This window comes from Daphnia carinata, chromosome 6 (genome assembly GCF_022539665.2).
Source record: "Daphnia carinata strain CSIRO-1 chromosome 6, CSIRO_AGI_Dcar_HiC_V3, whole genome shotgun sequence".
Lineage (NCBI taxonomy): Eukaryota > Metazoa > Arthropoda > Branchiopoda > Diplostraca > Daphniidae > Daphnia > Daphnia carinata.
The window spans coordinates 9,676,541-9,701,575 of NC_081336.1; the positions used below are offsets into that span (position 1 = coordinate 9,676,541).

The 25,035-nt window shown below is 37.6% G+C and overlaps 2 protein-coding genes and 4 long non-coding RNA genes across 6 annotated transcripts; 4 read left to right on the forward strand and 2 right to left on the reverse strand.

Moving 5' to 3' along the window:
- Positions 1-1,172: 1,172 nt before the first annotated feature.
- LOC130694035 (death-associated protein kinase 1-like) lies at positions 1,173-9,999 on the reverse strand. The gene is made up of 7 exons (XM_057517174.2): positions 9,312-9,999; positions 9,028-9,235; positions 8,627-8,918; positions 8,435-8,559; positions 7,693-8,369; positions 6,800-7,137; positions 1,173-2,040 (listed from the first exon to the last, which is right to left on the reverse strand). The coding sequence occupies exons 1-7, from the start codon at positions 9,776-9,778 to the stop codon at positions 1,463-1,465; spliced, it is 2,685 nt and encodes an 894-aa protein (XP_057373157.2). The 5' UTR covers positions 9,779-9,999; the 3' UTR covers positions 1,173-1,462.
- On the forward strand, positions 3,517-4,699 carry LOC130694159 (uncharacterized). The gene is made up of 5 exons (XR_009001936.2): positions 3,517-3,926; positions 4,001-4,110; positions 4,275-4,388; positions 4,449-4,500; positions 4,569-4,699. It is a non-coding gene; the product is annotated as an uncharacterized LOC130694159 (long non-coding RNA).
- A 1,467-nt stretch (positions 10,000-11,466) lies between the features above and the next one.
- Positions 11,467-14,453, forward strand: LOC130694158 (uncharacterized). Its single transcript, XR_009001935.1, has 11 exons — positions 11,467-11,545; positions 11,632-11,877; positions 11,989-12,148; positions 12,215-12,293; positions 12,369-12,404; positions 12,923-13,023; positions 13,238-13,335; positions 13,503-13,598; positions 13,755-13,863; positions 14,099-14,146; positions 14,315-14,453. It is a non-coding gene; the product is annotated as an uncharacterized LOC130694158 (long non-coding RNA).
- A 1,912-nt stretch (positions 14,454-16,365) lies between these two features.
- LOC130694143 (uncharacterized) lies at positions 16,366-19,247 on the reverse strand. Its single transcript, XM_057517289.2, has 7 exons — positions 18,994-19,247; positions 18,800-18,930; positions 18,534-18,622; positions 17,770-18,473; positions 17,184-17,686; positions 16,992-17,116; positions 16,366-16,926 (listed from the first exon to the last, which is right to left on the reverse strand). Exons 1-7 carry the CDS (start codon positions 19,179-19,181, stop codon positions 16,549-16,551), a joined length of 2,118 nt encoding a protein of 705 aa, XP_057373272.1. The 5' UTR covers positions 19,182-19,247; the 3' UTR covers positions 16,366-16,548.
- A 489-nt stretch (positions 19,248-19,736) lies between these two features.
- Positions 19,737-20,639, forward strand: LOC132088091 (uncharacterized). Its single transcript, XR_009421307.1, has 3 exons — positions 19,737-20,043; positions 20,130-20,360; positions 20,494-20,639. It is a non-coding gene; the product is annotated as an uncharacterized LOC132088091 (long non-coding RNA).
- A 7-nt stretch (positions 20,640-20,646) lies between these two features.
- LOC130694155 (uncharacterized) lies at positions 20,647-23,507 on the forward strand. The gene is made up of 12 exons (XR_009001931.2): positions 20,647-20,790; positions 20,859-21,021; positions 21,108-21,180; positions 21,342-21,466; positions 21,622-21,864; positions 21,948-22,064; positions 22,159-22,295; positions 22,382-22,559; positions 22,649-22,701; positions 22,769-22,931; positions 23,020-23,092; positions 23,254-23,507. It is a non-coding gene; the product is annotated as an uncharacterized LOC130694155 (long non-coding RNA).
- The last annotated feature ends 1,528 nt before the right edge of the window (positions 23,508-25,035 follow it).

Genomic DNA, 25,035 nt, shown 5'->3' on the forward strand with positions numbered 1-25,035 from the left:
TTCTTATCTGTTATATGTACTATTAATTTCTTATGTTCTACCTGTAAGGCGTTAATTTCTTTTTCCTGATCAATGCTTTTTGTTTCAAGAGCTTTGTAACTTAATTGTAGTTTCTCGAATTCTATTTGGATGTTACTGTATTTATTCAATAAGGTTGTTCCTTCTCCAATTAGTTGGCTTTCCCTTTCTTTCAATTTCTCTAATTCCTGTTGAAGCTTTTTCTTGTCCTTAATTAACTTGGTTTTAACTGATGTGTGTTCGGTTTCTACTTTTCTTATGGTTGATTCTAAGATTTGAACGTCCTGGGTCTTTTTTACTAGGTTGGTTATTAGGTTGGTTTTTTCTCCTTGCGTTTGCTCTAACTGTTGGGTTAAGCTGGTTGCTTGATATTCGATGGTTTGTTGCTGGATAGTAGCTGTCTGTAGTAAGGCTAAACCTTGATTTTCAAGCTCTTGTATTTTTGTTTCAGCCGCGATTAGTTTTTCCGAAATTAATTTATACTCTAAGTCTTTATCTTTTAGGCGTGTTTTTAGCTGTTTGGTTGTTGCTTTATCTTTAGCTGCTTCTAGTTCTAATTTATACTGATTAATTGTTTGATGAATCTCTATTAGTGCAGTTTTTAGAATATCCCTCTCCTCTACTAGCTTATTTCTCTTTTTACTGGGTAGATTCTCTGTAGAATGATATTTCGTTAATTGTTTCTCCTCGTCGCTGTCCCTTGGGCTACTTTCAGCGCTTCTAGTTCTTTTTTGAAAAGGTACAATACGAACTTCTGCTATTTCACTCTTCTGCTCGTTTTCTAAACTGGGATATACTTTTTGGGTTGTACGCTTAGTATCTACTACGCTTCGTCTTGTAGGACGATCTTTTACTTCTACAGTTTCTTCTACTGGGGCTGACGGCTTGTATATATCTATTGCTAAGTTGTCAGATGACATTTAGGTGACTTACCCTTGTAGCGGGGAGTTCTAGACGATTTCCGGTCGTCTGCGATGTTTAAGTGGGTAGACCTGCTGGTCTGCTGCTGGGCAGGAGTCCGGGGTCGTCGGATTTGAACAAAGTTCAAAACTGGACACGTTCACCAAATGTAATGTTTAACTTGTAAATGACTTTCAACTCGGCTTACTAATTACTAAGTGTATTTTCACAAGACTAACAAGACTAATCACAGGTGTAATGTAAGACTCTCTAAAACTCTACTACACTTCAACGCTCTGGACACAGACACACACTGTACTATAACGCACTAAACTCAGACCCCGAGCCCCCTTCTTGTCACAGCTTTTATCAGTTAATATGAGGTCACTCTTGACGTCAATGATCACGTGAAGACGAACTGATCGTAGAGGTGAAGAGCTGACTGATACTGGTTTGGCGTGGGAAGGCTCCGTGAGGATGAAGAACTGTTTGATACTAGTTCGCCGTGGAATCATCCAAGGCTGGAATCTATTAATTAGCTAAGCTAACTAATTGGTGGCGTTCTTCGGTATATGTCCTCATCACAATGATCTAACTTTAGCAAAGCTTCTTCTTCTATTTTCTTGAAATGACGTATTTCAACTCTTTTTACTGCCACTTGGCGACCTTCGAATTTCCCTTTAAATACCGCGACAAAGTAACCTTCCCCTATTAGAGGAACAGCGCGATCGATCCAAATTTTCAATTCCTTCTTCTCGTTATTACACCAATAATCCAACACAGTCCATCCATGTTTGTCCTTTGCCAGCGTATCCACTCCTAATGCAGCCAAAATCCTAGCTGCTTTGGATAAATTTAGGCTAGAATTGTCTCGACACAAATAATGGAGCGCATTTGATCCATCGTTAGTTTTTGCCTTCACGTCGATTCCGGATTGAATCAAAATTTGAATAGCGACGAATAAGTATTGGCTTGAATTGTATCGACACAAATAATGAATGGCATTCATTCCATTATTGTCCTTTGCATTCAAGTCTATCCCGCTTTCGATTACCAGTTGAATTGCGTTGGTTAATTTAGGGTTTAAATAGTACCGACACAAAAGGTGAAGCGCATTCCTTCCTTCTTTGTCCTTTGCGTTCAGGTTTATGCCGAACTGAATTAATTCTTTTATTTTTCCCGTTAAATCCAATCGCGAATGACGCCCACACAATTCAAGCAATTCTTTTTCTTTTCCAGTTAGCTAAATTGAAATAATTGGCATGTGTTTAATGTGATTGTTCGACTTAAATTCATTTTTACCTTATTCTTGATCCAGTGTAATTGAACGACTACTTCTTTTGCTGTTATTCTTTCATTGGGGTCGTTTCTCAACATTTGTGCCAATAGCTCATTCCCGTAACAGCCGCGTAATTTGCCATCCATTTCTAGGTAAAGCAATGAACCTCTTTTAATCAGAAAACAATATCGTTATAGTATATCAGGGATTACTTTGCATGTTGATGGGATTTCCTTTAACTATGTTGTCGGCAATTTCATTTTCGGTGGAACCGTAGAGATGTTCGCCGTTCAAGAATAGACTACCGAAAACAAGTCCCAGTGCGAAAACGTCGCTAATGACGCTTACTGGATAACTAATTTCATCTACATTTCCTTCATGTCTTGTCAATTGAAGCAACTCGGGTGCTAACCATGCCCTATTTCTTCTGATGGGACTGTTTTGCTTTGCTTCACTGATACTTCTGATCAGCCCAAAATTTGTCCATTTGAGGGTAACCTCATCTTGGTTAGCAGATTCCACCACTATCAGGACATTTTCTGGTGTGATGTCTCCATGAACTAAATTATTTGAATGGAGGTATCCGAGACCAGAAGCTAATTGAAGCAAACCATCGATATGATGTGGCATATGTCCCTTGTATTTTCTTGCATCATTCGACTTCAAGAATAGTTGATCTAAGGTGGCCAAACATGGGTCCAATCCATAGTACCTGGTAACACGATAAAAAAACACAATAAAATCATTGGTGATATTATATTGTGATTAAAATAATAAGAAATATCCTACATATACTCATCATCACTTCCACATTGGAGAAGTTTGATGATGTTTGGGTGATTTAACTTTAGCAAAGCTTCTTCCTTATTTTTGTGGACACGACGTACGCGAATTACTTTTGTTTCATCATCGCGAACTCCGAACTTTCCTTCAAACACTTGACCTAAGCCATCCGCCATACTTTCGGTACTCATCAAAAACAGGATAGCTCAATAGTTCCGCAATGTACAATTTTCGAATGACGTTGTTGTGATGGCTTCGTTCTAAACCTCCGCAAATGACCAATGCCTTAGGTTGATAACAGAGAAAAGCGTCTAACAGCAATCGAGTTTGATGACCTTCATTAAACTTGTGCTGGCACCTAATGGACAACACAGACATGTTTGTCCATTTGTGACATAATTTACGGGCCTGATTTATCAGTAGTGAATGATTTGGCATACGTCTGTTGTATTTTCTGGCGCCATCTGACTTCAAAAACAGCTGATCTAAAGTGGCCAAACACATGCCCAATTCATAGTAACTGGTAACACGGTAACGAAAACAAAATCAAAGCATTGTTGATATCGTATTGCAATTCAAACCGATAAAAATGTCCTACCTATACTCTTCGTCACTTGATCCTTACTGAGCTCTTCTTTATGCTGGGTTTGTGTGTCGGTTTTCATTAATAGTCTCTTTAAAATTTCGTTTCAGGGTTTTTCAGCGTTGATGCGTCGACATTTCATGGCACCATTGCTGCCGTATTGGTCTGTTTGACGTGATTTAGCATTGAGCAGCTTTCGTGAATACATCCCACGGGTATTTATGTTAAATTACTTTGCCTTTTTCCCGATCGCCACACCGTTCTCCCTATTAAATAGTTAGTGAGGTGCCATATTCTTGAAAGGGATATATTGCATTGCCACGTAGGAAGCAGCTGTGGTTATTTCCGCCTATGGGTTGTGCCGTAAGTGAGGGCAACAATTTACAATTATATTTCATATTGTCGAATTAATGTTTTTGTGCTTGTTTTTTTAGCAGAGTTGGGGTGGTGTTTGGTGCCCTTGTAGTGCATTTCGCACCTCACCCTGATTTTGGGTTTTGCTTTGGCTTTCGAGTAGTGGCCGAGTGTTGCTGTTGGGGTCGTCTTGGTAAATTTTCTCTCTTGCTTCTCGTTCTGTTGTTCGAGTACTTATTTCTATTACCACCCTGGGCTGAAGGATAATGTTGTTTGGCTGTCTATAGTGACGTCAATTACCTTCACTCTGTAGCTATTATTTTTTCTGAGAAATTAATTCCGCCTGTTTCTATTCAGAATCTGCTGTGGCGATTTTCTGTCGACTGTTCCTTGTTGCTCTGGTGTTAATTACGTCTTAGGAGTCCCCTGGCCTATGATACTGCCGCCGAACTGTTTGTTTTCACGCTTCAGGTAATGTTTTTCTTTATCGTGCTCATCTGTTCCGCCGAATAATTCGCTTCCGCACTTCAGGTAATAGTCTTTTATGGTGCTGATCTGTTCCAGCTGAAGGGTCAACTTTCAGGTATGACGATTCGAATCAAAGGCTTGTGCAGAGCAGAGAACTCACTTCAGATTCTTTTTTAATGGCAGGCTGTTGGTTTTTAGGATTGAAATTCTTGCTGGAAACTGAGCATGATGAAATAATGTTTTCTTGAATTCTTTTTATTTTTACCTTATATTTCCTAGTTGACGATTCTCTTCAATACAAAACTCTGTTAAGTGACATTGGTTTGGCGAATGCAACGCTGTTTATTGATATCTTAAAAATTCAGCAGCTTCAGAATCTGATTTCTTAATCATTCGAAATTCTTAAATTCAATTCGCAATATGAAATTCAGTTCAACATTTCATACTTCCATCGTCATCTTTTTCCGATTAATTGTTTTATTTGGTTCATAGCTTGTGTTGGCAATGCTGTCGAGGAGCTGGGGGTTGGGGTAAGAAAAGCGCCAAATTCCGCTGACCAACTGATGAGTTTCATCATTGCCATTTTAACTGATATCCACAAAGGATGTGCTATGTGCCGCTTTCTACTCGGCTCTATTTCTGTTTCCGTATTATAAGGGTTTCAGTGTTGAAGACAAAAGCTTTCAGTCGCAATCGGCTGACAAACAATTTAATGTTCAAATCAGATGATGTATCAAGTGTAAAGAAAAACGGCGATGGCAAGTCGGTCAGCTGATTGACAATTGGCGCCCTCGGCGGGAATGCAGCAACCACGTCCCAATTGTCCAATGTAAAGCAGATAGTTCATCGATGTCTGTGCTGCATTTGAATGCACTTCATAACGGAGGAAGTTGTCTGCCCGTTTTCCAGGTTAGTTTTTAGATATTTATTGTTCTTTCGTTTTGCATGTGTCATCGCACAATGACATCTCAGAAGGGCCTAAAATCTCTACCCATTCCCTCTCCCAGTTAGTTGGCTGTATTTTTTTTTTCAAATTGCAACCGTTTATTTTTTTTGTTTTCCTTGTATTGATTTGCGAGAAATCCTTGAAAATGATGCAGTGTAAGAATGCACGGTTTCTGCCTTTTTTTCGCCTGTGAATGGCCGGCCTTGCCTTCCAGTCCTTTTTTTTCTGGCCTCTTTTCGCAATTTTGGCGCCATTTCTGCTTCGATGTCGCCATAGAGTGAGGTTTGACATTGCATTGTTCGAACTGACGAACAATGCAAGTGGCCTGTGTTTTGGTTAGAAATGGGGAAACAGATGGCTTCGCAGTATCGTTTGAAGAACAATCACTCTTTCTTGCCAACTTCATTTGATTGATTTTTCGTATTTTGTGTTCCCAAACTTTAGAAAGTCACACCAGAAAAAGTGGCATTTGCTCGGTAGATGTCTGCTCGTTTTAAAAAACCGTAAAATCAACTGTATACAAGCAGATGATTTGGTTGAAAACAAATGGATAGGATAGTAGAATAAATAATAATAAATAAAATAATTGTATTATTAAATGGCTCTGTTGTTGACGTGAACGACACACTTTTTCAATTTGCTAAATCTGTATCGGTGTATACAGCCTTTGTCAATGTTTTTTTGTTTTTACTTGCTTTTACTTTCTTTTTTCTTTTTTTAATGGTTTGCTAAATTGCAACGCAGCTGGCAAGAAAAAATTTGATTGTCCGCGAGATTGTCAAGTTTGACGGTCGTACTGTTTTCACGTGAAAATTTCTTTCATTTGACTAGTGGAATTGTTAAACCCTCGTAGTTAGCTCTTCTAGGAAAAGCGGCTTCTTATTTGCCTTTTAAATGACGAAGAAAATTGGGGGTTTTTATTCAACATTCGAGTTATTATATTTTCATTGTTTATTCAGGTTCTTTACTGCTCTGATTGTTTTCCTGTATGAGCTCCATTACAGTTTGCTAGAAGCTTAAAATGAAATGAGATACGTATCCAAAGAGAGACGAGTCTTGTTGAATCGATATTGAATCACTTGACTGATCCTTTGATACTTTTTTTTATTTTTAAGTCCTTTGCCCACATAGAATTTATAAATTGTCGAATGAGTCGCAATCAACATGGCTAAAGGAGTCATAAATTAATAAGACTCTATGGCGATGTAGTCATTATTTTTATTTTTGAAAGTCCGTCGGCCTGAGCAATACAGCCAAGAAAGCGGGAAATTTGAGTTTTCAAGGGGTAAATGGCAAAAGAAATCAGAATATGCGGCAGGCGCTACATTTTCATTCTTCGTCGTCGAAGTGCATGGCATCGCCAAGAAACGAGTTGTGATTCAAACAACAACAAGTACTGCGTCGAGCAGTTTTAGGATTTCGTCCCTGTTGCTAATCTTATGGTTATAGAATAAGCAAGTTCGAGCACTATTTCCAAATCTGTCCTTTACTTTTACATCAATTCCTAGTTTGATTAAGAGTTGAATGGCGTTAATTAACTTTGGGCTTGAATTTGATTTACACAAATAATCGAGCGCATTCAGTCCATTATCGTTCTTTGCATTCACATCAATTCCCAGTTGGATTAAGAGTTGAATGGCGTCAATTAAATTTGGGCTTGAATTTGATCCACACAAATAATGGAGCGCATTCTGCCCTTTTTCGCCTTTTGCGTTCACATCAATTCCGAGTTGGATTAAGAGTTGGATTGCATCAATTAAATTTGGGTTTGACTTCCATCCACACAAATAATGGAGCGCATTCCTTTCCTTTATGTCCGTTGCATTCACATCAATTCCGAGTTTGGTTAAGAGTTGAATGGCGCCAATTAAATTTGGGCTTGAATTTGATTTACACAAATAATGGAGCGCATTCTTCCCTTTTTCGTCTTTTGCCTCATCATCAATTCCCAGTGAGGTTAAGAGTTGAATGGCGTCAATTAAATTTGGGCTTGAATTCCATCCGCACAAATAATGGAGCGCAGTTTTTCCATCATCGTCCTTTTCCTCATCATCAATTCCCAGTTGGATTAAGAGTTGAATGGCGTCAATTAAATTTGGGCTTGAATTACATTTACACAAATAATGGAGCGCATTCAGACCACCATCGTCCGTTGCATCCACATCAATTCCGAGTTGGGTTAAGAGTTGAATTGCATCAATTAAATTTGGGCTTGAATTGAATTCACACAAATAATGGAGCGCATTCTTGTCCCAACTTTCCTTTGCAGTCACATCAATTCCCAGTGGGATTAAGAGTTGAATGGCGTCAATTAAATTTGGGCTTGAATTCCATCCGCACAAATAATGGAGCGTAGTATTTCCATCATCGTCCTTTGCAGTCACATCAATTCCCAGTTGGATTAAGAGTTGAATGGCGTCAATTAAATTTGGGCTTGAATTCCATCCGCACAAATAATGGAGCGCATTCTTCCCTTTTTCGCCTTTTGCATTCACATTAATTCCCAGTTGGATTAAGAGTTGAATGGCGTCAATTAAATTTGGGCTTGAATTCCATCCGCACAAATAATGGAGCGCATTCATTCCATTATCTTTCTTTGCATTCACATCAATTCCCAGTTGGATTAAGAGTTGAATAGCGTCAATTAAATTTGGGCTTGAATTACATTTACACAAATAATGGAGCACATTCTTTCCCCATCTCTTCCTTGTTTTCACATCAATTCCGAGTTGGGTTAAGAGTTGAATGGCGCCAATTAAATTTGGGCTTGAATTTGATTTACACAAATAATGGAGCGCATTCCTTCCAACATTGTCCTTTGCATTCACATCAATTCCCGGTTGGATTAAGAGTTGAATGGCGTCAATTAAATTTGGGCTTGAATCTGATAAACACAAATAATGGAGCGCATTCCTTCCATCATTGTCCTTTGCATTCATATCGATTCCAATGCGAATGAAGTCGTTGGCTCTTCCTTTTAGATCAGACAAAGAGTCACGCGCACAAAGTTGTCGAAATTCTTTTGCTTTTTCAGTCAGCTAAATTGGAGAGATTTACGATTGTTTACGTTGCTACTTCCCCACTTACAAAAAAATAATATTACCTTTTTCGTGATGGATTTCAGTTGTTCGACGACTTCTTTCGAACTTATTCTTTTTACCGAATCGTGTTCCAACATTTTCGTTAGTAAGTCATCCGCATAATATTTGCGCAATTCGGCATCAATATCTAGAATTAAGCAACCATGTGTTCATAAATAGAAGAGTAAAATAATATGGAATTAAATTGGAATTACTCTTCATATTCACCGCACGTCCTCCAATTATGTTATCATGAATTTCTTTTTCACTTGAACCGTATAGATGTTCTCCCTTCAAAAAAATATAACCAAAGACGAGGCCGAGGACAAACACTTCGCTCTTGACCGTGCCCCAAAACTCTTCGTTTTCCGCGTTTTCTTCGTTGTTGAGTTTTTCCAGCACTTCGGGTGCCCACCAAGTTCTGGTTCCTCTCACTCCAGACCACGAGTGAAGTCCCTTTTCGTTTACGGATTTGGCCAGTCCAAAATCAGACCATTTGATTATTATCTCTTCAATTTTTCCAGGCTTTCGCATAATGAGGATATTTTCATTAATTAATTAATTAATTTAACCATTTCATTATTGTTATCTCTTCAAATTCTTTCCAATAGAATACGGGAAGACGAGTACGACGCGTAATGAGGATGTTGCCCGGTTTGATGTCTCGATGAATTAATTTCATCGAGTGGATGTATTCAAGGCCTGCAGCTAATTGATGGAAAACTTCGATACGAGGTGGAATACGTCCGTTGTATTTTCTGGGATCATCCGGCTTCAGGAAAAGTTGATCTAATGAAGCGACACATAATTCCAAGGCGTAGTACCTTTAACGCGAGAACGAAAAAACAAATCAATTTTGAAATCATATTGTTATTTAAAACCATTAGAAAATTGTCACACATAAAGTTTATGTCCTCTTCACAGTGAAAAAGCTTGACGACGTTTGGATGATTTAGCTTTAGCATTGCTTCCTCTTCTCTTTTGTCGACTTTAAGCAATTCAACTCTTTTGACTGCCACTTCTTGACCTCCGAACTTCCCTTTGAATACCGTACCAAAGGCACCGCTCCCTATTGGAGAAGCCCGATCGGTCCAAATTTTCATTTCCTTTTTATCTTTATTATACAAATAATAAAACGCATTCCATCCATCTTTGTCCTTAGCGTACGCATCCACTCCCAATGCACCAAAAATACCAATTACGTCGAGTAAATTTGGGTTTGAATTGTATCGACATAAATAATGGAGCGCATTTGATCCATCGTTGGTTATTCCCTTTGAATCGATTCCGGATTGATTCAAGATTTCAATTCCGTTAATTAAGTTTTGGCTTGAATTGTATCGACACAAATAATGAATGGCATTCATTCCATCGTTGTCTCTTGCATTCACGTCGATTCCGCTTCCGATTACGAGTTTGATTGTGTCGATTAATTTTGGGTTTGAATAGTACCGACACAAAAGATGAAGTGCATTCCTTCCGTCTCTGTCCTTTGCGTTCAAGTTAACTCCGAGCTGAATTAATTTTTTTATTTTTCCCGTTAGATCCAATCGCGAATCACGCCCACACAATTCAAGCAATTCTTTTTCTTTTCTTTTTTCAATGAGGTCGTTTTTCGACATTTTTTCCAACAGGTTGGGGGAAAATGAGACGAGATTATTTCAACTTTTACTAACTTGCGTCTGACCACAAATGAACAACTGCAATCTCAATCGAAACTGAACCACTCCTGCCCGCCGCATCCTTCCCTATTCAAAAGATAGATGAAAAGATAACGTGAAGTCAGTCAGCTGGCCGCTAAAGGATAGGATTTGGGCAGAAGATGTTTATCAGAGACGTCCATTCGGTTTACGCGTGATTGTCCAATCTCGAGTAAAGTTACAACCTAATCCTAGAGTTAGTACTCGTCAGTGACTCGAAATCCTCGTGACAATACAGTGTTATCTACCAGCCAGGTATATCAGTAGTGAAAGCGTTTCTTGCACAACGATTCGAGATTAACAGAAAATAACTATAAACTTTTCGATTTAGAATAAGTATGGGATTCCGTTTGCCATCATTGGCTCTATATTATAAATTTAAGTTTAAGTCTCGATTACCTTTGCATTGTTTTTATTGTTATATGCATTTATCATTTTTCTTTAGTGATTTTTGGATGTGAAATGTTTCCATTTTTGGTTAAGGATGTATTCATTATATCTTTATATTACCATGATAACAATGTGTTTATCTTCATGTAGTCATCACCGAGAATACGCCACTACCCGTATCGATAACCAAGTGCCTCCCCCAACCCCTTTTTCGCCTTTGTTTGCTTGGTATTTTTGTTTTTGGTTTGGCTGCTCCTGCTAACAGGAGACGTTTCCCTATTTTAAATTCACGATACAACGTTTAACTGTTTCCGTTAATCGCATTTCGACAAAATGAACTGAATTAACCGGTTAATTCAGTTCATCGTGTTTTTTACATTTTGGCTCTTTTCTACATGTTTTAACTATACTAAAAAGAGATCCATAGTAGTGTCAATCAGTTTTCAACTTGTTGACGTCAGTGCTATACCTGTAGCAGCTGACTAGGAGCAATAACATAATTTTTAACTTATCAGCCGGGAATTTTCTGTTAGCCAATCCACTTATCTTGACGTGTGTTGACGCGTTTTGGCCCCCAATCTTTTAAAAAACAATTTTCAACTATGTACGAAACTTGGAACTTTTTTAAGGCTTCAACGTAGATGAGCTATTTTATTGATGGAAAACTAAAATGGGCAATACTAAGTTTACATCATAACATTGAAGAGTTTTGGATATCCAAAATTGAAAGGGTTTCTCTACCATCTGGCATAAAAATAGCAGTTTGTGTTACCTGATCTCAATGGACATTTCATAGAAAATGCATTTGTGAATTAGCTGGTTTGTTTAATTTATTCATTCATTTTTGCACCCTTTGTAAATGGAATATGAATTCATCTTTATTTATTTCCATTTGTTTGGAACAGACAAAGTTCTCTATTTAATCATTTCTGTGTTCTTTCAATTTCTCATTCTAGGGTGCAGATGAGACCTTTTGTCCAGTACATTTGAACACTGGAAGGAGGATGAATCTTGCGTGCCGGAATCAGCTTAAAGAAAAATTCAGTAAATATGATTGCTGTCTTGTCCAGCATATCCCATGTGATTCACAAAGTTTGTAGCTCATTCGTTTCTGTTTTCAATATTTGCAGTTGTCTGTGACGTTGATTGGGAATAAGCCGTCTGATGTAAAAGATCGATTACTTTTGTTAAAGAAAGTCAAACAGGAAAGGCTTCAATTTCATTCACGAAAGAAAACGTTTAGGACGAGCTGATGAAGCATGAATAGCAGACGAACAACTCATTGTCGCGTGCTTTCCGACAACATCATTACAGCCAATGAAACGTTTGACATCCAAGCCATCAGAATCATGCATGCGTAAATACTTAAAGAAATAGTACGTATCTATTCTCTATTTTCTTGCAAAAATTAAAGGTCTTCAAAGACCTTTATTAAACTCTTTAAAATAAGTCTTTTAAAATTAATTTTTCTGTTTTCTTTTGTAAAGTTTGAAGCAATTAGGCAACGTCTAGTTTGTATGAAAAAAGGAGAAGGGGTAACAAAAATCAAAGTATATAAAGCCGTCTGACTGCAAGTTTTAAACGTACTGAATCTCGCTGTGTCTATCTTAAAGACGTGGATCGTTTAGTCACGACTGTGACTTATAGGTTTGTACAGTTTTATAATGGTTTCATTTTCCAGTCAGAAGTAACAATTTGAAAATTATGTGTAAGGTGTTTATATATGTAATCAATCATCGATGTGATGGAGTTACCGATTGTGGACGATTTCGTGATCTAAACTTCATGAGTGGTAAAGTCAATCTAGTATATTTTAAATATGTGGCCATTAACTGAATTGAGAACTTTGTGGTTATTTTATTTCTAGGGTGTCATGTTAATATTTGTCTGCCACACAGTTGAGGTATTTTGTTTTGGTTTGATTGACTTTAATTTATTTTTCAGGTGGATGTTTTTCGTTTAACTTGGGTGTGTGTGGCTAGCTTTGCCTTATTGGTAGGGATCGATAGATAGGTTGTAGTTACTTATTCACATTTTTGAATGTAGTGACTTGCCTCAGTGTGGGGTGCAATAAGCAAAACATAATGATTTTTCTTTCCATTTTCTGGTCGGGTTTTATGTGGAATCTTGTGTTTTGTGGTTACTGAATCAGGGAATTTGGGTGTGGTAGCTCTGTATGCTGCTTCCATGCTACATCCTTGGGTGATAAGTTTCTACGGTGCACCCGTTCTACGGCTCTGCAATAAAACCATGAGACACATTATCCTCACTGATGTTAATGTTTCATAACTCTGCAGTCTGTTTTTTTGTAGTTTGTGTAATTCTATTTTTTGAAAGTATGGGCATTGAATGATGGTACGATGCCGGGTTTGTATGGCGGTTTTAATTAATAGTCTCTGTTTTTTTTAAATTTTGTTCCAGAGTTTTTAAGTGTTGATGCGTTGACATTTCATGGCACCGTTCCCGCTGCATTGGTCTGTTTGCCGGGACTTTGCATCGAGCAGACTTCGTGAATTCCTCGGGTATTTATGTTAAATTACTTTGCTTTATTCCCGATCGCCACGCCTTTCTCCTTATTCAATGGGAGGAAAGGTGCCATTCTTGAAAGGGATAAATTACATAGCCACGTAGGAAGCAACAGGGGTTATTTCTGCCTTTAGGTTGTGCCGTATACGGGGGCGACAATTTACCACTATCTTTCTCATTATGTTAATGTTTTGGTGCTTTTCTTTACAGGATGGGATGCTTTCTCGTGCCCTAGTATTGGATTCCGCGTTCCGTTACTGGGTTTGGCGATCGAATGCTGATCGCGAATGGTTGGTGTAGCCATCTTGGTAATTATTTTAACTTGCTTCTAGTTTGTTGTTCGAATGATTATTTTTATTACCGCCCCAGGCTGAAAGACAGTGTTGATTGGTTTTCTTAAATGACATCAATTGCCTTCTTTCGATAAATTATATATTTTTTTCAGCGATTGATTCCTTGTATTGTATCAATTCAGAATCTGCTGTGGCGGTTTCATATCGGCTTTTCGTTGTCAGTCTGATTGCTAACTTCGTAGGATGGCATCGGGGGGCTGTTTGGTTCCACACTTCAGGTAATATGTTTTTCTTTCTGGTGCTGGTCTGTTCCAAATGATGGTACATCTTTCGGGTATAACATTTTTATGATTACCCCTTATTTTACTGATGGAAGAGTTAGGCGTCGTTTCTCTTTATTATTCATTGATTTAACGTTTTGTATTTTTACGTAGATCCTTGATTTGGTGTCCTTAGTCCTACATCATGTTTCTAAGATGCCACTTACTCCGTTGTGTTCGGTCGTTGATGGTTAGCAACTCTTCCTGGAAACATTCTATTCTGGTAATTACAACCTTTCCGCATTTTCTTGGGATTGTACTGTTTGGTTACTCGGCCACACTCGGTCCAAAACTCTGTGGGTTTTGGAAGCTTAATTTATTACTGTCGTGATGAGTTGATTATTGGTCCGTGTTTATGATCAAATGATTTTAATTTACAGTAAGCTCTGATGAAGTTTATTATTATCAGAAATTTGTGCAGAGAATAGAATCTAATTGTAATTTTTTTCATGTGACAGGCCGTTTCTTTCGTGGCTGTACCATTCGTTCAGCGTGTGGCGTTCTAGGTATGTTATTCTTCACTGCTCACGTTTGATTTGTGTGTATGGGATGAAAAATCTAAACATCAGAGCATTGGGATATGAATTACATTGATTATTGTTATTTCTGATATTGTTAAATTTGTTGCTTTCGTTTGTTTCTTGAAGCAATTTTTAATTGTTGATCACCTTTAGGTTTTTTATGTCGAGTTCCTGTGGCATTCAGTCCAGAATATTCACAACATGGGTCTGCGAGTACCGGCATTCGCCGATATGATGAACTGTTTTCTGAAATTTTTATTTAACGTTCTTTCCTAGTAAGCAATTCTTCCCAATACAAAATTGTTAAGTGAATTCTGAAATCAAATTCTATTCCTAATGGGAAATTTCATTAAAATTTCATATTTCCATAACGATCTTTTGAAGCGTATTTGTTATACTTTATTCTTAGTGAGTCGGCAATGCTGTCGAGGAGTTGGGGTGGGGGGGTAAAAAGGGCGCTGAATTTCGCTCACCAAACGATCAGTTTCATTGCCAATTTAACTGGCATCCACGAAGGTTGTGTTACGTGTCGCTTTCTACTCGTCTCAATTTCTGTTTTGCGTTTTGTAAGGGTTTAAGTGTTTATGACTAAAGGTCTGAGCCACATTGTGCTGCAACAACTAAGTGTTCAAGTCAGATGTGTCAAGTGTAACTTGAAGCAGTAGGTCACGTGAGTGAAATGCTGCTAAACAATCCGTTAACTGTCGTTAAATTTCATGTAGCGCATCATTTAGTTTCCAACTGATTAGAAAGGAAAAAGAAAAATGGCGATGGCAAGATGGTCAGCTGATTGAGAGACAATTGGCGCCCTCGACGGGAATGCAGCAACCACGACCCAATCGCCCTGTGAAAACCAGATAGTTCATCGATGGCTGTGCTGCGTTCGAATGTAATTCATAGCGGAAGAAGTTCTCTGCCCTTTTTCCAGGTTAGTTGTTAGACATGTTTTGTTCTTTCGATTTGTATGTATCATCGTACAATGACATCTCAGAAGCCCCTAAAATCTCGATCCCCCCTCCTCTCCCAGTTATTTGGCTGTGATTTTTTTTCAAATTGCATCCGTTTATTTTTTTTTTTTGCCTTCATTTTATTGATTTGCGAGAGTTCCTTAAAAGTGCTGCAGTGTGAGAATGCACTGATACCGTATTTTTCCGCCCATTAATGGCCGGCCTTGCCTTCCAGTCCTTTTTTTTTCTGGCCACATTTCGCTATTTTGGCGCCATTTCTGCTTCGATGGCGTCTTAGAGTGAGGGGTATTGTTAACATCGTATTGCTCCAACTGACAATGCTAGGGGCCTGTGTTTTTGATAGAAATGGGGAAACGTTTTCTCAATCATCAGCTGGCTTCGCAGAATTCTTTGAAGATATGTCTCTTTCACGACTTCATTTGATTGATTTTTCGCTTTTTGTTTCCCCATCCTTTTGAAGCTCATATCAGGAAAGTGGCTTTTTTCTCGGTAGATGTCTGCCCGTTTAAAAAATCATGAAATCATCTGTATACAAGCAGGTGATTTGGCTAAAAAAAAATGGAAAGACATTGCCAGTCATATAATAGGAGTGTTTAAAAAACTTATTTAAATACTTGTATTATTATATGGCTGTTTGGTGTTGACGTGAACTACACACTTTGTCAATTTGCTAAATCTGTATCGGTATACAGCCTTTGTCAATCTTTTATTGTGTTTTTTTTGGTTACTAAATTGCAACACAGTTGGCCAAAATAGATTCGATTGTTGGCGAGATTGCGAAGTATGACGGTCGCACTGTTTTCTCGTGCAATTTTCTTTCATTTGACTAGTGGAATTGGTTAACGCTCGCAGTCCTAGTCAGGCAGTTGCAGCTCTATCAAGAAAATCGGTTTCTTATTTGCCCTTTAGATGACGAAGAAAACCGAGGGTTTTTATTCATCATTCGAGATGGAATTTCTTTATTATTGTGTTTTTTCAGTATCAGTTCGGTTAGAGTTTTGCTAGAAGCTTGAAATGAAATACTCATCCAAAGAGAGAAGAGGCTTGTTGAACTGATATTGAATCACTTGCTGGTTTTCATGCTTTGATACTCTCATTATAAAGACGTTTGGCGACATACAATATTTAAATCATCGAATGAGTCGCAATCAACTTGGCTAAAGGAATCATCGATTGACAAGACTACGGCGATGAAATCATTTTTTGTATTTTGAAAAAGAAGTCAGCCATCCTGTGTAATACAGCCAAGAAAGTGGGAAATTTAGGGATGAAAGATAAAAGAATTCAAAGTATGAAACAGTCGCCTTATTTTAGTTTTCCTTCGTCCAAGTGGATTGCATCGCCTACAAACGAGCTGTGTTTCATACATGAAGTGCTCTAAGTTGCACTTTAAAGCACTATTTAATACACTTTAAATTTCTAGCCAATTAAATCTGGGCTTGAATTGGATGGATACAAACAAGGGAGCAGAATCCATTCATTATTGTTCTTCGCATTCTCACCAATTCTCAGTTGGCGTAGAATTTCACCAATTTCCGTCTCGTCTAGCATGGCGCCAGTTGAAATTTGGCTTTGATATAATTCAATCCAACAATCGAGCACAGTCTTTTTATCAGTCAAATCCAGTTGTCCAGGGAATGGGATCAAGGGGCGCTGATTTCCGCTATAGTCCTTTGCATTATTCGAATCGTTTCCAGGAGCTGGGCTGGAGTTGCCGCGGTCTTTCAAATTAGCAGGCAAAGAGTAACTAACAAATTTTTCGGGAGTTTTCTCTGCTCTTCTTTTGGATGTGCTCAGCTAAATTGGAGAAATTTGCGATTGTCTGGGTTGCTACTTTGTAACTTGCAAAAAAATTAAATTACTTTTTTCTTGATGGATTTCAGTTGTTTGACCACTTTTGCCATATTTATTCTTTGTTCCGGATCGTATTGCAACATTTTTTGAAGTAAGTCATCCTCATAGTATATGCGCAATTCGCCATCAATATCTGGAATTTAGCAACCAAGTATGCATCAGTAGAAGGGTAAAATAGTATGGAGGTAAACTGGAATTACTCTTCATATTCACCGGATTTTTTCTAATTATGTTTTTGTGAATTTTATATTCACTTGAGCCGAATAGATGTTCTCCCTCCAACAAAATATAACCGAAGACGAGGCCGAGGACAAACACGTCGCTCTTGACGGTGCCCCAAAACTCTTCGTTTTCCGCCTTTTTTCCGTTGATGAGTTTTTTCAGCACTTCGGGTGCGAACCAAGTTCTGGTTCCTTTCACTCCAGTCCACGAGTGAAGTCCCTTTTCGTTTACGGATTTGGCCAGTCCAAAATCAGACCATTTCATTATTATCTTTTTACGTTTTCCAGACTTTCGCAAAATGAGGATGTTTTCTGGTTTAATGTCTCGATGAATTAATCCCTTTAAATGGATGTATGCCAAGCCTGTAGCTAATTGACGGAAAACTTCGATTAGACGTGGCATACGTCCGTTATATTTCTTGGGATCATCCTTCAGGAAAAGTTGATCTAAAGAAGCGAGACATAATTCCAACGCATAGTACCTGGAACATGGGAACGAAAAAAAAAAAAAAAAAATCAATTTTGAAATTTTTTTTTTTTTTTTAACGAAAAAAAAATGTCATACATAAAGTTTTCGTCCTTTTCACAGTGAAAAAGTTTGACGATGTTTGGATGATCTAATTTTAGCATTGCTTCTTCTTCTTTTTTGTGCACATCACGCATTAGAACTCTCTTTACTGCCACTTCACGACCTCCGAACGTCCCTCTGTATACTGTAGCAAAGCCACCCTCCCCTAGTATAGGAGCTTCGCCGTCCACCCAAATTTTCATTTCCTTCTTATCTCTCTTCTCCAAATAATATTTCACATTCCGCCCATATTTGTCCCCTTCGATCTCATCCACTCCGATTCCAATCAAAATATCAACTACTTTGGCTAAATTTGGGGTTGAACTGTATCGACATAAATAATAGAGCGCATTTGATCCATCTTTAGTTTTTGCCTTCACGTCGATTCCGGATTGAACCAAAATTTGAATTGCGTCGATTAGTTTTTGGCTTGAATTGTATCGACACAGATAATGAATGGCATTCATTCCATCGTTGTCCCTTGCTTTGACGTCGATTCCACTTTTGATTACGAGTTGAATTGCGTCGGTTAATTTTGGGTTTGAACGGTACCGACACAATAGGTGAAGCGCATTCCTTCCGTCTTTGTCCTTTGCGTTCACGTTAATTCCGAACTGAATATATCTTTTGAGTTTTTCCGTGAGATCCAATGGCGAATCACGCCCACACAATTCAAGCAATTTTTTTTCTTTTCTAGTGAGCTAAATCGAATAAATTGACATGTACATGTGATTGTTCGACTTGCTTTAAATTCATTATACCATGATCGGGTGTAATTGAATGAAAACTTTGTTCAACATGTTTTCCAATAGGTAATTCACGTAAAAATCATGTAAATTGCCATCCGTTTCTAAATAAAGCAATCAACTCTTTTAATCATTAAACAATATCGTTATAGTAGAGGAGAGAAGGGGTGGTTGGAACAAAAAACTTAATTTTGCTATCAGGACATTTTCTGGTTTGATGTCTCCATGAACTAAATTATTTGAATGGATGTATTCGAGACCAGAAGCTAATTGAAGCAAACCATTTATCTGATGTGGCATGGCTCCCTCGTATGTTCGGGAATCATCAAAATGGCTTCGGGCATCCTTCAAGTGCATCCAACCTCGAGTGGCCCAATATGAGTCCGATCCAAAGTACCTGGTAAAAAGAGAACTAAACAAAATAAAATCATTGTTGATATTGTATTACGATTTAAAATAATAAGAAATATCCTACATATAGTCCTGGTCACTTTCACAGCGAACAAGTTTGTCGATGGTTCGCGGATAGAACTTTAGCAAAGCTTTTTTTACTTCTTTTTTTTTGTCGACACGATGTGCTCGAACAACTCTTTTCACTCTTTTCGCTTTAACGTCAGGTAATCGTAAATATCGTCCAAACATTTGAGCTAAATCATCCGCCATATTTTCGATATTCACCAAATACTGAATAACTGTACAGTTTTCGAATGACTTTGTGGCAATGGCTTCCTTTTCAGACCCACTTCAATGACCAACGCCTTTACGTAGTTGGTAACGCCACGCAATACTGTGTTATCAGCTGGCCAGATTTATCAGTTGCGAAATGATGAGTCTCTTGCACAAAAATTCGAGAACAACGGAAAATAATGATGGACTTTTCGATCCTGAATAAGTATGGCACTCCGTTCCCCATCATTGACTCTTTATTAGAAATTTAAAATTTCAATCATCCTTTCCTTGCTTTTAAATATTTTTTTTTTCGTTATAATTTTCCATTTGAGGATTTTTGGATATGAAATAGGTTGCCATTTTGGTTATAGATGTATTCATTATCTCTGTATTACCATGGAAACAATGTGTTTATCATCTTCATGTAGTCATCACCGGAAATGTTCCACTATCCGTATCTATCACTACGTGGCTCCACCAACCCCCATTTCGCTTGTTTCGTTTTTTTTTTTTTTTTTTGTTGTTGTTTTGTTTTTGCTTCTCCTTCTCAGCAGGAGACGGTCCCTGTTTTAAATTCAAGATCGAACATTCAACTAATTCCGTTAGTCGCTTTTCGACGAAAGGAACTGCATTAAACGTGACGTAACGTGGATGGGTTTTATTGATAGAAAAAACTAAAATGGGCAACACTTCCTTTCCATCAAAACACCGAAGACAAATTTCTCTATTAAATAATTTCTGTGTTGTTTCAATTTTTCTTTCTAGGGTGCAAATAAGACCTTCATCCAGTATGTACATCCATTGGAACACTGGAAGATGAATCTTGTGTGCTGAAATCAGCTTAAAGAAAAATACAGTAAATATGATTGCTTTCTGGCTCAGCAAATCCCATGTGATTCACAAAGTTTGTAGCTCACTCATTTCTGTTATCAATATTTACAGTTGCCTGTGACTTGGATTGGGATTAAGTCATTTGATGTACGTACAAGATCTACCATTATGTTGAAGTAAGTCACAACAGGAAAGGCTTCCATTTCATTCACCAAAGAAAACATTTAGGAAGAGCTGATGAAGCATGAATAGCAGATTGACAACTCATTGTCGTGTACTTTCCAACAACAGCATTACAGCCAATGAAACATTTGACATCAAAGCCATCAGAATCATGCATGGGTAAATACTTAGAGAAATAGTACGTATCTATTTTCTATTTTCTTTAAAAAATACGAGGTTTTCAAAGAGCTTTATAAATTCTTTAAAAGAAGTATTTTTAAGTTAATTTTCCGTTTTTTTGTAACTTTTGAAGCAATGAGGCAACGTCTAATTTATATGAAAAGAAAAGGAGAAGGGGTAACAAAAAAAGTATTTAAAGCCGTCTGACCACCGTTTTATACATGGTGACTGTCAATGGTGCCTATTTGAAAAACGTGGATCGCATGTTCCTGATCCTGTTTACAGGTTTAAAAAGTTTTATAATGGTTTCATTTTCAAGTTAGAAATAACAATTTGTAAACTCTGTGTAAGGTGTTCATATATGTAATCAATTATAGATGTGATGGAGTTCCCGATTGTGGACGAGTTCGTGATCCAGACTTCATGAGTGGTAAAGCCAATCTTTTATATTTAAAATATGTGGCCATCAGCTTAATTTCATACTTTGTTTTTTTTAAGGCTTATGTATGCTTACATATGGTCTTGTGTGGAATCCTTGGGTGTTCCGTAGTTGCTGAATCAGGAAATTTATGTGTGGCAGTTTTGTTAGCTGCTTCCATGCTACATCTTTGGGTGATTTATTTCTATGATGCACCCATTCTACGGCTCTGCAGTGAAACTGGTATAAGTTGCTCTCATTGGTGTTTCTGTTTCATAACTGTGCGAGCTGTTTCTTCTAGTTTGTGTAATTTTTTTATTTTTGTATAGGACGGGCGTGGGTTAATGGCGCTTTCCATTTACCTGCTTCCATTCTCAAGGTTCCATTCAGGGCATGGCTCAGGTAATCTGTGGCATAAATAATTTTTGAGCTGTGATGTTTTAAGCATATGACTGGCAGCCCATGGGGCTATGATGTGAATCAGGATACTGAGCTCTTATTAATGCCATGTTTTTATTACTATTTTAATCAATAGTCGTTGCATTTTCCACGTGTCGATTCAGGTTTTTTAAACGGGTGGTTGCGTGGACATTTCATGGCATCGAGCAGCCTTCATGAATTTGTCCCAATAACTTTGTATATCAAAGCTTCTCGAATTTCAGCCTGATAGAAATAATGTAACACAATAGTAATTCAGCTTTATTTATATTTATTTATGCTTTATTTATTTATCTAATCGTTTGTCTCTGTTTTCCAGTTGCAATATTTTATTCTCAAAAAGTGAAAGCATTTCATTTTTTACAAAATAATAAACAAAATGTTTTTTCGTTTTTTGTATTCTAGGTGAAATGGAAAGAACAAACTTTCTTACATGACTGCTAGTTAATTGTTGCAGCTGTTCGTTCGAGGAAATCTATTGGTTGAAAGTAATTTAAAAGCACACAACAGGAAAACGAACGTGGAACACAAGTAACCCGCTATTGCATCGCCTAGGACGTTTACTGATTTCTCCTCGACGGCTGCATCACCGCTTTATGACACAACTTGAACGTGTCAAACATTTGCTGGTAAATTGTTCATTTCTAGGTAAGGAGATGGAAGAAAATGGATCTTCCGTGTTTGTTGTACGCATATGCCTTTATTAACGTAATTTCTTTTGTATTGGACAGATAACTTTGGCGGGTTCAAAATTCATCAGCACTTAGATGCTAGTCAACACACTTGTGTCAATATTTCAGTACAGGACTAATCATGTAGTGTACGTAGGAGTGGATCGGTTAATACAGGTGAAGTAGCTGTTACGTCATTTCTAGTTTGTGATCGACTTTTTTGCTATAGGGAAGATTAATCACGTTGTGTGTGTTGTTAACAACTTGTTAGGTCTAATACGAGCAATAATGGGTCTTTAGGCTGTTATCAACGCCTACCACCACATCCTAGTCTACATCTCGGCTTTGATTTTGCTATGATTTATTGAGTGTCACTGGGAGTTGCATTCGGATTCTGCAGTCCGTTGTGTGAGATACCACAAGACTTCACTTATACTGTTGCATAAATTTCATGACTTCTTTAGTAATTATAGTACTGTATGTTTAATTGGCAGTGTATAGATAAAAAATGGTAGTATGTGACCCATCTCCAGGTCGACTATCACCGACAGTCTTCACAGCTAAAACGAAACGCTTTGATGGTTGATGCCAAATAGTTTACTGATCATAATCTGAATCTCGATGGTGTCTATTTGAAAGACGTGGATCGTTTGGTCCTGGCTCTGATTACAGGTTTAAAGTCTTATAATGGTTTCATTTTAAGTTAGAAATAACAATTTGTAAATTCTGTGTAAAATGTACATATATGTAATTAATTATAGATGTGATGGAGTTCCCGATTGTGGACGAGTTCGTGATCCAAACTTCATGAGTGGTAAAGCCAATCTTTTATATTTAAAATATGTGGCTGTTAGCTTAATTTTATATTTTGTTTTTATTAGGCTTATGTATGCTTACATATGGGTTTGCGTGGAATCCTTGGGTGTTCCGCAGTTGCTGATTCAGGAAATTTAGGTGTGGCAGTTATGTAAGCTGCTTCCATGCTACATCTTTGAGTGATTTATTTCTATGATGCACCCATTCTACGGCTCTGCAGTGAAACTGGTATTAATTGCCCTCGTTGGTGTTTCTGTTTCATAACTGTGCGAGCTGTTTCTTCTAGTTTGTGTAATTGTTTTATTTTTTTTTATAGGACTGGCATGGGTTGATGGCGCTTTCTGTTTACCCGCCTTCATTGTTAAGGTTCCATTCAGGGCATAGCTCAGGTAATCTGTGGCATAAATAATTTTTGAGCTGTGATGTTTTAAGCATATGACTGGCAGCCTGTGAGGCTATGATGTCAATCAGGATACTGAGCTCTTATTAATGCTATCTCTTTATTACTATTTTAATGAATAGTCGTTGTATTTTTCACGTGTCGTTTCAGGTTTTTTAAACGGGTGGTTGCGTGGACATTTCATGGCACCGTTCGTACCGAATTGGCCGCGATGTTGCATCGAGCAGCCTTCACGGATTTGTCCCAATAACATTGGATGTCGAAGCTTCTCGAATTTCTGCTTGATAGAAATGGTGATGCAACACAATAGTAATTCAGTTTTATTTATGTAACAAACCAATTGAGATGCTTACATGTTGTTGAACCTTTAACTCCAGGGCATCTAATCGGTTGTCTCTGTTTTCCAGTTGCAATATTTTACTCTCCAAAAGTGAAATAATTTCAGTGTTGACAGAATGATGAATAAAATGTTTGTTTTTTTAAAGAAAAGAAATTAAAAATAGGAAAAGTAGTAGTTTTAAATGACGAGAATGTTTTTTAGAGATACGGTCTCATTTTTTGCGATTATGGGGCATGTTACCCGTGGCGTTCGTAGCGGAAATTTTTGGAACCATGTGAAACATAGAGAAACGGGCTTATTTTTCGCAGTTATGGGCCACGTTACCCGTGGCGTTCGTAGCGGGATTTTTGGAACTACAGAAAACGCATGATATAAACGTTAGGCAGTAGTCATAACGTAGGTTGCGTTAGGAAGGGGTATTTGAGTTTCCATCATCTCAACAGTGTTTTGTTTTTGTTGTTTAATTGTGGGTTTTACCTCTACCCAAAGGATTGTGTTATAACAACCACTTGGAATTTGGATAACTCCAAAACTATAACTTCCAGGTAAGCCCAAATTGAATTTTCGGCACCGCCGTTGAATTGAGAGTTTGAATCATGTATTTGTGTGGCAAACCTGATCTGCCATGTCGAACATAAATCACTAATTATGAGTAAAATATTATTACAAGATGTGCTATTTGCTATCAATATTCTGCAAGAATTGGACCTCCGATTTACTTTCTTCTGGTTATAGCAATATCTGTTCCACTATCACCTTAGTTCGGATGGATGCCAAATTAAGGTGATGGTTTTGAAACATAAGCTTCAATTGTTATGTGTGCGGTTGTCCTTTGAAGTGGTATGTAGGCCGCACCTGAAAATTGAACTTAAAGAACTTTGAATGCCCCTATTAAGTTAATTTTTTTATATTTTACGCTTGAAACTATGCAGATCTTGTGTACCTTGTTAAGGAGAACATAGTTCATTTTTTAAATTTCCGAAATTTAAACTTCCGGTTTAAGATCCGGTTTTTAAATGCTTAATAAGTCCCCATCTGTTGGTCTGAACAAAAAAAGATCGATATTTTCGTGATCCTCGTGAAATTTGGGATCTAATCCATGTGTCAGTAGAAAATACCCGAAAATCGTCAAAAATCGCAAATTTCCCTGAACTATAGTTCAGGGAAAATCACGATTTTGGCCAAAATGGACTTTTCGCCAAAAACGGATCAAAATAGGTCAGACACACCCTAAATTTCATGAGGATCACGAAAATCATATTCGTTTTGTTGTGGGCCCCGTATTTCTGGAGATATAGGCAACTTCTGGTCACTTCCGGTAAATTTTTTTTCAACTTTGCGAAAAGTAAAAAATGAACATTAATATTCCAAACATTTTTAGCATTTTGATCATAAGTAGTAGCTTCTATTCTCTAACCAGCGCTTTGTTTTTGATTCTTAATTGTGGTTTTTACCTCTACTTAAAGGGGTTTTATAACAATTACGTCGAATTTGAATAACTCCTAAACTATAACTTTCAGGTAAAAACAAACTGAAGTTTCGACATCACCGTTGAATTGCGAGTTCAAACCATGTATTGTTATGGCAATATC